This window comes from Numida meleagris, chromosome Z, assembly GCF_002078875.1.
Source record: "Numida meleagris isolate 19003 breed g44 Domestic line chromosome Z, NumMel1.0, whole genome shotgun sequence".
In the NCBI taxonomy this organism is placed as follows: domain Eukaryota; kingdom Metazoa; phylum Chordata; class Aves; order Galliformes; family Numididae; genus Numida; species Numida meleagris.
The window spans coordinates 27388347-27400886 of NC_034438.1; the positions used below are offsets into that span (position 1 = coordinate 27388347).

General features: G+C 37.4%; 1 protein-coding gene across 6 annotated transcripts in view; it reads right to left on the reverse strand.

Moving 5' to 3' along the window:
* The window catches only part of GLIS3 (GLIS family zinc finger 3), a 165006-nt gene that overhangs the window by 20994 nt on the left and 131472 nt on the right, over positions 1–12540 (reverse strand). For 5 of the 6 annotated variants that reach the window (XM_021381305.1, XM_021381301.1, XM_021381304.1 and 2 more), the window contains 3 exons: positions 9919–10060; positions 2906–3068; positions 2573–2677 (listed from right to left, as the gene is read on the reverse strand). In XM_021381305.1, coding sequence (XP_021236980.1) covers positions 2573–2677; positions 2906–3068; positions 9919–10060 — 410 coding nt within the window. The remainder of the gene's footprint in view (positions 1–2572; positions 2678–2905; positions 3069–9918; positions 10061–12540) is intronic. The other variant, XM_021381302.1, reaches the window with a different exon arrangement.

The window sequence follows — 12540 nt, forward strand, 5'->3', positions numbered from 1 at the left end:
TAATGTGTGGGTGTCTGATCTTTTGACTTGCCTGGGCTGCAATGAGTAAAGAGGAATTGTTTTGGGCCACATATACATATATGTTGCTCTGGAAGTAATGCCTCCTATTTATTTCCACATAAAATACATCAGATACAAAGAGTACAATAACTCTATTTGATAGAGCAAATTCTCAGCTTGACACTTTTTCAACAGTCACCACTGTTAGCCGTGCATTTTTGCTAGCCATGAACAAAAGCCTGCGTGCTACGCTCATAAAAATCTCCACCAGTGGAGGTGACACACTGTTAACTCTGCTGAAATACACCATCACCGCCTCACTGTGTTCACATCCACTGCTGGGTCTACAGAAACAGTCAGCATGTGTCAACGAGTGTCAATAGGTGCCATTTTTTCCACATGGAGGAATTCAATGACACACCTTTGCTTCATTCACAATTCCATGTCAGACATCATCTATCATCTGTTACATGGCAACAACACGTAACAGACTATTGGCAGGAAGGTTCAGCCTCTACTGCCATACAACCCACATCCACCTCTGGCATTGTCAGCCAACATAATAAAGCATGAGGCATTACTTCTGGAGCATCCTTTGAAGAATATATAATATCATTACTATATAAATAATAAAACATTTTAATTTTAATATTTTTCTTAAAACATTAAAAAAAAGTGAGGAACAACAAAACCATAAAACTAGTGTGATATGTGATCTTGTTTTTCTGGGGCACTGGCCAAACTGATCTAATACTTGATCTAACAGCTGGCAACCCTGCCTGTGGCAGGTGTTGGAACTTGATGATCCTTGAGGTCCCTTCCAAACTGAGTCATTCTATGATTCCATGATTCTATGACGATGTCATTTTTTCTTACAGAATGACTAAGAGAAACTTCTTTAGTGCAACTAACAATTCAGTCTGGTTTAATGGCAGTGGTTGCAATTTGTAGTGAGCTCTCATGGTGTTCATCAGAGATTTCTGAGATTTTACTCTTCCTGTACTTCATCTTTGACAACTGTTCACACATGTGCACACTGCCAGAAAGCGATGACATGAATAAAGTGTGGTTGTGAAGTGAAGGATATATTTTTTTCCTCCGGTAAGAGAGGTCTTATAGAAGTCTGGTAAAGAGACATGATTTTTGATTTGAGTATCTAATTGCAACTCTATACATTCCATTTGAAAATTTGCACTTAATGTATTTATATCAACTGAAAATGGTGCCATAACTTTATGATTTTTTTTGCAATCTTGAAACCTATTCTACCTATTCTCAAACTCCTGTATCAAAACAGAAAGCATGACTGCATATTCCTTGTTGTTCAGAGCCCTGTGTTTAGCCTACGTATTAAAATGCATACAATTATTTGCCATCGCTTGAGCCAGCACTGTGCAGCATTGCCTTCCCTGTGCCTGGCCTTCAGTTGACACAGCATTAACAGCAGCACACTGATGGTCTGGTTGTTGCTGAGCAATGTCCAGGGCCACTCTGTGGGGAAGAGCTGCCACCTTTATAGTGCAGGGCAGGCAGTGACCACATTGCAAGCTGTGCAGGGCCACAAGCAGCCCGCAGGCTGTGGTTTAAGACATGCCTAGGCTAATTAGAAGACCACTGTCTTTTATCACAATATAACACTAGCTATTGATCTGTCCTTGCCTGTCACCTTGTGCTCTGGTATTCGTTGGACAAGGATATCAGACAGAAAACTATATTAAGAAATAAAAGCAGGTTGGGCAAGAGCAGTCTCAGTTTGCACACTAAGCTGGATCAAGGGAAAAGGGTCAGTACTGTGTGGTCAGGAGAAAGGAGGAAGGACTGAACCACTAGATGACAGTGAAATGGCAGTCTCTGACTGGTGCATCAACAACTTTCAGTGGCTCCAAAAATGACTGAATTCATTTATGTTGTCCGGAAATGAGAAATACTTGCCTGTTATCAATTCCTTGAACCACTGTGCTCTTTAACCTACCTGATATAAAGTGAAGTTACCACTGCTTTCCTCAAAAGAAGTATCAGTAATCAAAATCTAATGAATGCTCTTGGGTTTATAATTGAACTGTGTTCTCCAAATTACTGTAATTTTTATCACTCAAGGAAATTAAACAATTTGAAATATATTAGTAACATACAGTAATTAATCATTGAGAGCACTGAAAAATAGTGAGATTAAAAAAAAGGTTTTAAGTATCCACATATGTATAATAAGAAATCATTATTCTATTTGCACTGAAGTGATAATGCCACATGCTACATAAATAACTGGAGACACTGATGAAAATTATTTAGAAAATGTCTAAAACATTTCAAGCAATTTTCACATCACTGACATATCTAAAGTCATTAAAACAGCCATGGGCTTGTACCTAGCCAGCATAAAATAAATGCTGACTATAAATCCAGCTCTCAAATCAGTGAACTAAAAATAAAACCTATTAATTATCTGCTAGATAGAAAAGATGGTAAGTTCCTGGTGAAATAGGCAGTATTAAGAGAATACTGAGAGAAAAGAGAGAAATTTATGACTCTCCTACTGCAAGCAAACTGAAACATGAATCTCAGGATTCCTAACCTGTTAGATGTTATTTGGCTCCTCTGACGTTTAAAGTGTTCCAGCCAGTTAGATATTCCTTGCTTAGGACATTGGTGGAGATCAGGAGGGGTTTGGAGAAAGTCCCTGAAATGGAGATGGACAGCAACTGCTCTGTGCCACTACTGGGCTGGTATAATAAACTCCCTTTCATCTCTCCTTCCCTGGGTAAACTTACACCCAGAGCAACTGTTACCCCGGGGGCTACCATCAGCAACTTCCTGAACACCAACAATTCAATTTCTGCTGATCCTGGCAGCTCTGAAGGCAGCCCTGACTCAGCCACGGTGTGGGACGAGTGGGAGGTGGTCTTACCTCTCAGAGTCTGCAACTGAGAGAAGAGATAACTGGGAAGGAGGATGGAGAGAACTACTCTGTATGTTACATCCTGGGGAGGGGTGGCTGCTGAGCTGGGACAAGGACAGTGCCCCAGCCGCTGTTCCACTTCGACTTGTCTGCGTGCTGGGGAACACGGCCACTGAAACCAAAAGGAGAGAAATAACCTTCATCAGGCAGAGACACAAAAAATAGCTAAATAACCTCTGTTGCCACCGAACAATGCTCTCATGAAACCAGGAACAACATAGTTGTGCACCTTGTCTTGGGAATTTTGTCTGAATGAGCTGCAATTTTTCTGTAGTTTCACAGTGTAAGAAGAAGTGGCAAATATATACTAAGAAATATATTTCAGAGCTAGTGAGCAAACTGAAAGCACAGTTTTGTAAGTAGTGAAATAACTTTCTATACTTTTCCATCTCTAAAGATTTCAAATTTCTTGAAGACCTCAACCCAAACACAGATATTCTTGTTATTGTTTATAGATTGCCTAACACAATGTGCAAAAATACTGAACTAACATTAACAGTTTCATAATTTTCTATGAGGTTGCTTTTGCGTGTACTTTAAATAAGGAAAGGCTTTAAATGATTAAACTAAAAGTATTACAGGACTTCCTCCAAATTCCCTAATGAGTTTACCACAAAAATCCTGTAATCTCATTTTCAGAAGTTCTTTAAATTTGGAATTAAGACTCTGATTACCAAATCCTTCTGACAATCCAGTTACCCAATTATTTTTACTGACATTTGTGTCAGGAAGTTTATGTTGATGTTGAACAGCAGCCAAATACACACTTTTAAATATTTTATACATTCTGAGAAGGAATCAGGTTTTTAAAAATTTTTAGGCTGTCCACAAGAGGAAAATGAGTTGTCATTGGTTGCCATATCTTCCAGTGTTTTTCTAAAAAAGCCTAGTTTACAATATTAAATCATAACTATAAAACTTACATTACACTAGTGAGCATGTTGGAGCTAATGATTCAAATTTATTCTATATTCTATAAATTCTAGAATTTACACCAGTTCCCCAAAAGCTTCTAAAAGGTCTTTCTATAGCTAAAACACTTCCATGGATGCTGCTGTCCTAGCAGAACAAACACTCTTTTAGGACACAATCTCATCTTCAAAAAAAATTATTTCTGAGGTCACAATTCTGAATGTTACCACTCAAGATCAGAAGAGTGGAAGTCCACCCCCTTTCCCAAGTCTTCAGCTTATTTCTGTAATTCCTCTATTTCTCATTGTGAGCCAACCTGTGTGATACACTAGGTGCTCACCATGCTAAAGCAGAGTTAAGGAAAGGTTCAGAAGTGTAATTATGCTGAAACCTCCTTCAAGAGCAGTCCGGGACATGTTTCAGCTGGCAGACAATGATAGCTCAGACAGGAAACCACTTTGTGAATAAAAATACCTAACACAGACACCATGGAGGTAATGTGAAGTTTAGAGAAAGTAGGCATGAGTCACATTGGTGGGCAAAGCTGGAGGAATGGAGACTACTCTACAGTGTGGCAAAGATGGCCAACAAAACCATCTGTGCTGCCTTCTGCGCTATGCCCTACTATTTGCTAATTCTTACATGGATCACGGCCTCCTAATGACAATGCAAGTCATAGCTGATATCTGACAGTTGAACATCTCCCAAACCTTGGAAAGACACAAAGGATGCAGATCACATGGTGAAGTGAGGGATCATTTAAACCAATGAGGAACTCAGTAAGAAAGGGACCCTTCTAAGATAAGAGCAATGTAGCTATAGTTGTGCTTTCACTTTCCTCATGTACCCCCCAAAATCATTCTGTTCAATCCTCTCAGATTAGCATCAACAGGAATGCAGAGGGGAAAAAAGGAATATCCTTTACATTTTTTGCTTACATGCAACACAGGAAAAAATACTGAAAAGCAAGCAAGCATTCTGACTGAACAAGTAGAGAGAATATTTAATGTAAATCAGTAAATTGCAAAATAAGTAAGAACCTAGAATCTCTGTTCTAAAGAAAAGCATAGATAATTTAAATTGCTCCTTGGAAATACAGAACATCTTGCATTTTTTTTAATGAGAAAATCATTGACATGTGTAAGAAAATACAACAGCTTGGTTTTCCAGTGCTGTGATCTTTTTCTTAACAACAAATTATTTCAAGGCTGTAATAGACAAAAAAAGTCTGGACTGTGAATGTTCTTCCCTGCCTTAACCAAAGGCGAGGATTTCAGGTAGATATTTCCCAAGGGGTGCTTGCATGTTTCCAGCCAGGCTTGGCTGCAGTGGTAACACAGGTTCCTACAGCTGTACAGGAAACCTGGTTAAAATATCTCCCTGCAGCCAGGCATGGGCAACCATCTGTAAAAGCTGCTTTCTCTGAACTTGAGCAAACTAAAGCCCAATGCAGTATTCACCACAGAATCAATAGTACCTTTCTGCTGTTATTTCCCAGCATCTTCTCTGTAGTTGTTTCTGTTTCTGATGAATGGACAGTTAATGGCATAAAATAAGAGCTAACTACAGCAGGGGCCAGAGGAGTAGGAAGGATGTTTATGGAAGAAAAAGCATAGGTATCATCTGCAAAAACATACTTGTGTACAGCCTATGTTAAATGATCACAGCATGACAGAGCAGTATTCCTGAGCTCCCACAGCGCCTTGTAATGAAGCCCCTAAGAGCATGAATGTTGTGGAAGACTACACAATGCTCACAGATTCTGGCAGGTACTGTACCACTAACAACTCTCTGTGGGCATGCAGTGAAATGAAATTGCAATGCTGCCAGCTGCTTCCCAGTGGAAATGCTACCATTAGACTTTAAATGTGGTAAACACCATCTGAAGGGAAACACTGTCAGCCGCTGGCAGTCCACAGACTAATGGCAGTCAACAACTACTGTCAGTGACACGTCATTTTCCCAGTAGAGCAGGTCTTAAGACACTGACAGAAAACTCTGGATACTATTTAAGAAACTGCTATATAATTTGGTAACCTTTTGTTTGGAGCTGTGTGCATGGCACGCTTTTCTAGTGCTTCAGCTATTAAATGTGTGTTGCTTGTGTGAAGTGTTGACAGAAAATATATACATAAAGGAATGCCTTTTCTGTGCCTAATACCATTAAACATCTGATTTGAATGGTATGAAACTGAAGAAATGTTCCTGGCCACCACCATTCTCACTGACTCCAATATACCACTAGCTAGATCCACACAGAAAGATGTAAAATCAAGTGCATTACTTAACAAAAATGTTTTTTTTCCTGAGCAATACAAGGTAAAATAATCCAGAAAGAGTAATTCCAAAAAGATTCAGATTAAAAAAAAAAGAAAAAAAAGAAAGTTGAGTTCTCAACACAAACAAGTTTTTTAAAATGCAAGAATTTTCAAAGAGGATATCTCTGCAGAGACGTTATTTCTATGAGAAGCTAAGTTCATGTGCATTTGTGCATAGGAACAAATTGAGGGATAGGAGAGAAAAAGCTAATTCTGAATAAGATTCCTTTAAAAAATGACAGAAGCACAGCATTTAAAAAGTTACAGAACCCAAAGGTTTTTTTTTTGTTTTTTTTTGTTTTTTTTTTTTTTGAAATGAAGCCAGAAAACTATAATGTCAGGCAACATTTTTAAAAAGAACAATACTCACCCTTCCCCTTTGCAAATGATCAAAAAGAACAGTATAATTTATTATGTTGGATTTCTTACTGCAAAATCAGCACTTGGTTTACTTCTACCCCCTAAATACCTATCCTCTTACCACTGCTACCATGAATTTAGAGAACATTTCTATATAGCACTCTATAAAGACAATCTGATTTACTGTTGGCCATACTTTCAGTTACTTTGTATTTGTTGTAAGCAAACGTTCTCTCGTTACCTCAGTGTATTAACAGGAGTATACTCAATTTAGATTTCTTTAATGAAGCCACAAAGGCCACAAGATCAGACAAGCATTTTTGCAACCTAAAGTTTAAGTAACACATATGAAAGCAATAAGATTATTTTGTATTTTCATCTAAATATATCTGTGTCTTCAGATTCTGTATCTGCACAGAGAAATGGATCATTCTAGGCATTGTTGCACTTCAGGAAGTGGAAATGGACTGTTATCTAAATGTTTGTTTTTGTCATCACATATTTCTAATAGTTTGCTTCCAAATATCTATTGTGTAAATCTCTTAGGAAAGGAGAAAGCCTTCATTTGCTTTAAATGTGCACAAAGTATGAGAAAAGCAGCCTTCAAGTGAGAGAAGTTTGAAGGCATTGGAAGAATGGAAATTTATTTTGTTTCTACTTGGAAAGTGGCACAAACACATTTCAGCTAATAGGCACTCTATCAGTTCCTTGTAAAAATCACATGCTTTATTTTTCAGAAAAGTCTCAATGTTTTTCTTTATGCTTATAAAATACACTGTTATTTTCAGAGAATTTGAAAGAGTAACTTCTCTGTGCAAGTACACTTAAGTTTTCAGATGCTTTGCATTTCATGTTTGGGGCATTAATAATGTTGCCATTCCTTCACTATCCCCTAGTCCCTTCCTTCTGGGGTTATCTGACTTTGCTATATAGCATATTATTATATAGCAACTCTATTGAGTACCTGGTGAATCAATTAATTTCAACTAGATCACGCTGTTGTCACAACAAAGTGACATGGATTATTTTATATCTGACACAATGCCCTAAGCCAGTTTATGTGAAACAACACTAGTATTGCCTCTGTAGTAAGAATATAAAACTACAGGACATTTGCCAAGTTACAGATAGCTGAGAATGTGTAAGGGAAATCAGTTTACTACTTATAGAGAAGACCCAGAGAGGTGGTGGATGCCCCATGCCTGGAGACACTCAAAGTTAGGTTGCCAGGGCTCTGATCAATCTGATCTAGCTGTCGGAGCCCCTGTTCATTGCAGGGGAGTTGGACTAGAATCACAGAATCAAAGAACCATAGAATCATAGAATCCTTAGAGTTAGAAGGGACCTTTAAACATCATCTACCACTGCTCTGGGCAACCTGTTTCAGTGCCTCGCTACCCTTACTGTAGAAGACTTCTTCTTTATATCCAAACTAAATCTACCCTTCTTTAAGTTTGAAACCATTTCTCCTTGTCCTACCACCACAGGCCCTGCAAAAGAGTTCAGACCACCTTTAAGGGTCCTTTCCAACTCAAACGATTCTATGATTCTGAGTTAATGCAAAAAAAAAAAAAAAAAAAAGTTGATTAAGAGTATAAAAATTGCTGCACAATAGAAACAATGCCAAGTAAGAAAAAAACCCCAAATGATTACGTCAGAGAGTCTCAAAAATCAGTAGTGCTGTAAACTCTAACTATTGACAAACAAGACATGAACAACATCACGGAAAGTATGCCACAGCCTTGGAAGTTGTCTATGGGATATGATGATCACAGACAACTGCCAGCTAAGGGCTGCATGGAGATGCTTGCTTCACTTGGCTTAGAAACCTGACAAGTCATGGGCAGCAATTTGTTCAAGTCACAGTCAGTCCAGATTCACCCAGAAACCTGAATTTTAACTCTGAATCACACTGCGGAAGCCAGGCTTGTGGAAGAGCTAAGTGCCACACAGAATACAATGGAAATCTGTGAGAATGTCTTGAATTTCTGAAAACCTGGTCTCAGCTGTAGGTACTGAATTCATATGACATATTGTCCCCATCTAACTTCCACATTATTTAGGCACTTGAAAGGAAAAGGAAAAGTTGACTTTTTTTCTTCTCTAAATACAAGTTTTGCAGTGCACTGGGTAATGCCAGTAAATCATTTTTATAAATTCAAATTTTCCTCATCATCCAACTCCCTCTCAAAGTACAATATAGAGAAAGCAGATGTAACTAATACCATGTCACTAGAGGATCCCTGGCCCCCAATAGGTCTTTAAAACCTGAAGTTTCCTTAAGCACTGAGGCAACAGGTGCCACACAGCCTATAATCAGATGAAGGCACTTGAAGGTTAACAGACTGCAAGTAATATCAACTACTTTATAAATTAGGATTTCACAGCTTTAAATCACAGCTTTAAATTTCCTGATTTTTGTCATAAACACTAACTAGTATGTAATTTATGGCAACCTTGACAGAAATGTATGATCAACTGTTGTGTTTCCAAGGCTATAAGTAAAACAACCCACTTACTGAGGTAACCACTACATTTAATGTCATCTTCAGCACTTCATACATCATTAAGCCAATTCTTTCACTTCCTACATTTGGTTCTCAATTAGTAGTTGGACTGCTAGAAGATGTAATGCATTCTGTCTTAAAGTTAAAACCAGATGTCTTCACAACTAGAATACTGAATTAAAATGTAACTGTTTTCTTGAGGTTTGAGATATAAATTCCCCCTAACTTCTCAAATGTTTCAAATATAGCCAAGTTTGATGTATTAGTATGAAAATCTCAAATATTTAATCCACACAATAAAAATAGCACTATCACATTTATAGCACAAATATGCTTACTGTTGTACTTACGTAATACTAGAGCTCATAAAGCGGCATTTAAGTTCACTGATGTAGATCAATTGGAAACTGATGTGTGATCCATGAATAATGGATACAAAAATTACCTTCCTTAAATCCAGATGAATTCAACAATTCGAGCTATCTACAAGCAGACATTTGTAGAAGCTGGCAACCTGATCTAGTGGGTGGAAACTCTACCCACAGTAAAGTGGCTGGAAGTAGGTCACCTTTAAGACCCCTTCCAACCCAAGCCATTCTATGATTCTATGATGAGGTCAATTGCTAGCAGAATGCCTATAGAGGAAAAATATTGTGGTAGGTCTTTCAATAGACAAAATTAGAATTTTTCCCCTTCCCATCTAAAATACAGATATAAAGATATAAAAATCTGTTTTACATGGTTTCATATTACTTTGCAGATTCTGTTCTTCTCATCAGATAGAGATGAATTTTAGAGTACTCTGTTAAATAATCCCTAATCCCAAGCAAGCAGTAAAATAGGTTTTTTCTTGTCTTTTCTATACCTGAGTAAATGTCACAAGCAGGCCCTGGGGAGTGTCCCAATGCATCATCCATAGCATTGTGTGGTGATGATGCTGTTTGAAGGGGCTGGATTGTGAGGCAGTCATTCAGGATGTCCTGTCCAAGCTCTGAGCTCGATCGCAACTGCAACACAAGAGATAAGAAATGAGAAACTAATATAACACAGATAAATAGTAATGAGGAATGAGGAAATGTTGAGAGGGTAGATAAAATGTTGAGAGGGTAGATAAAGGAATTAAGCACAAGGTGAATTCTTTTAAATTCTGATAAATATCCTTCCATTACAGCACGTATTTCTCAAATGTGAGGAAGGAAACTCTTCCTCATGCTTAACAAGACTGTTCTTAGCACAAGGGCAACTTGTACAGATTGGACTTCGGACAGTTTAACTTACGTGTACTATTTTGCAGTACACTGTGAAAGACAGAAGAGTGTCCCAATTCATGGATAACGGAGACTTATCAAATGTCTGTGATAACTTTTATCAGCAGAATGATACTATAAAAATAATGACATTTTCCTGATTGTTTGGCATCATGTACCAGCTCACTGTACAGCCAGAGAAGCATCTATGTCAGTGGCAGAGGAAACAAAGGCTGGGAGTGAACAGACAGGTGCTATATCACTCACAATTGTGAGGATGGATGTGTTCACCACGAAAGGTGAGCAGGTCTAGAATATAACCCAGCACCTCTAGCAAACAACTAAGGGGCAGATGAGAAATGACAGGAATTTCTGTCCATCCTATATTTAGAAGTGAAGAAACAAGAGTAAAAAGGAAAGATTCTAAATGCAACTGCAAAAGACCCATTACTGTGCCACAAGGCGTTGACACTCATTCAAATGATTCCTGATGACATGATCTTGTATGAAACTGTTTCAAGAGAGCAGAGAGTTGTTGTTACACATTCTAAGCACCACAGGTCTGGTGACTGTAATAGAGAGGTTACACACGTACATGCAGACTGTGTATGCTGAAGCTTATTTCTTCTCTTCAAAATCCAGTGGTTCATTGTTAAAGCTGAATGTAAATGAACTTTTTGAGATATATTATTCTAGAACATATCTAAATTGTAGAAAAGAAAGAAATAGAGAAGAAGAGGAAGGGAGAAAGACTCTGACAAATGCTTTTCATTTATTATCCATACTTACAAGCTGCTATAGGTCCAAATGATTCTTGCAGAGTAGCATGAATTGTTGTACAACATTCACTGTTCTGTTTATTTTTTTTTTACTGCTAATATGAGTAATGTGTTTTTTTCATGAAATGAGGTGCATATGAAATTAACTGCAAGTATATCCAGAATCAAATTCTTATCAATTATATTTTTTGTACTATATTTAAATTTATATGGAATCTATGATAAAAATAAATATGAAAAAATCTAACTTCTATTAAAAATCTATCATGACAGGCTATGCAGACATAAATTTTCTGGCTTGCTCAATAGCCAGTACTAATGCTTATATAAGTCAACAAAAGAAAAAGGGTTGTCAACAAAAGAAAAAGAGTCATCAACAAAAGGAAACAAAAACAGTGAAACAACCACTGGGAGTCAGCTGTGATCTGACTTCTGAAGATACTTCTAAATACCTAAAAATCAGTCATTATTATTGATTCATATTTACAACGCAAGAGGTGGAAATACAGATTTTATAAACTTACATGTACAAACACATACACACATGCATGTATTGCATATTACAATAAACATTTTTAGAAGGAAAATATATGTACTTAACATGTAACTAATGAAATATCCTGAACAAGAGATGGGTGTTACTCTCACTTGCACAAAGGCATACAAACTGACACTGAATGTACTACCAAGTATGCTATAAACCCACGCTGGATAATAATAGTTGCTGGGAATAACTTCACTCTCTTTCACTGCTCAGCATGTAAGTGAGTTGCCATTTAGGAGTAACTACTGTTGCACCATCAGAAACTGTAGACCATCAGCAATGCTCTCTACTCTCCTGCTTAGCAGTCTGGTATCAGACACGGATAAGTGCTGCCATGGGTAAGAAGGTAGTAAATCACAGCTGCTTCCAAACTACACACAACTTCTGGAAAACTCCATTCCACACTATTACTATATTCTCTTGAGAGAGACAGTAATCATGCTGTGATTGCAGTCTTGTTTCTTCTGCCATCTAAAGCTTGGCCTCTCCAATGTTTTTGGAGATACTTCTTTTGTGGGAATCAGACTGTAACGTTAACAGGGCTGGCAGAATCGATGGTCTTTTTGGAGCAACATAAACTATAAACAACAAACTCTAATTCAACTATGGTTGATGAAGGTGATCTCTTTTTTTTTCTCTATAAACACATACAGGGTAGAAAAAAATCTACCTTAGTGGAAGATCTTTTCATATTTTAGTAAAAACTTTAACAAAAAGTTTTAACTGAAATGAATGCTTCACATTTTGTTAGCGGCAGGGAAATCTGAGCTTTGATTCTTATTTCTTGTGTGAAGAAACACAGAACAAAGAAAAGACATATCAGCTCAAAAATAAGGAAATCAACCAGCCATACACTGCATCCATAAAATATTGTCTTCAATTTGAAAAAAAACATATATAAAGGTGAGATAACAATT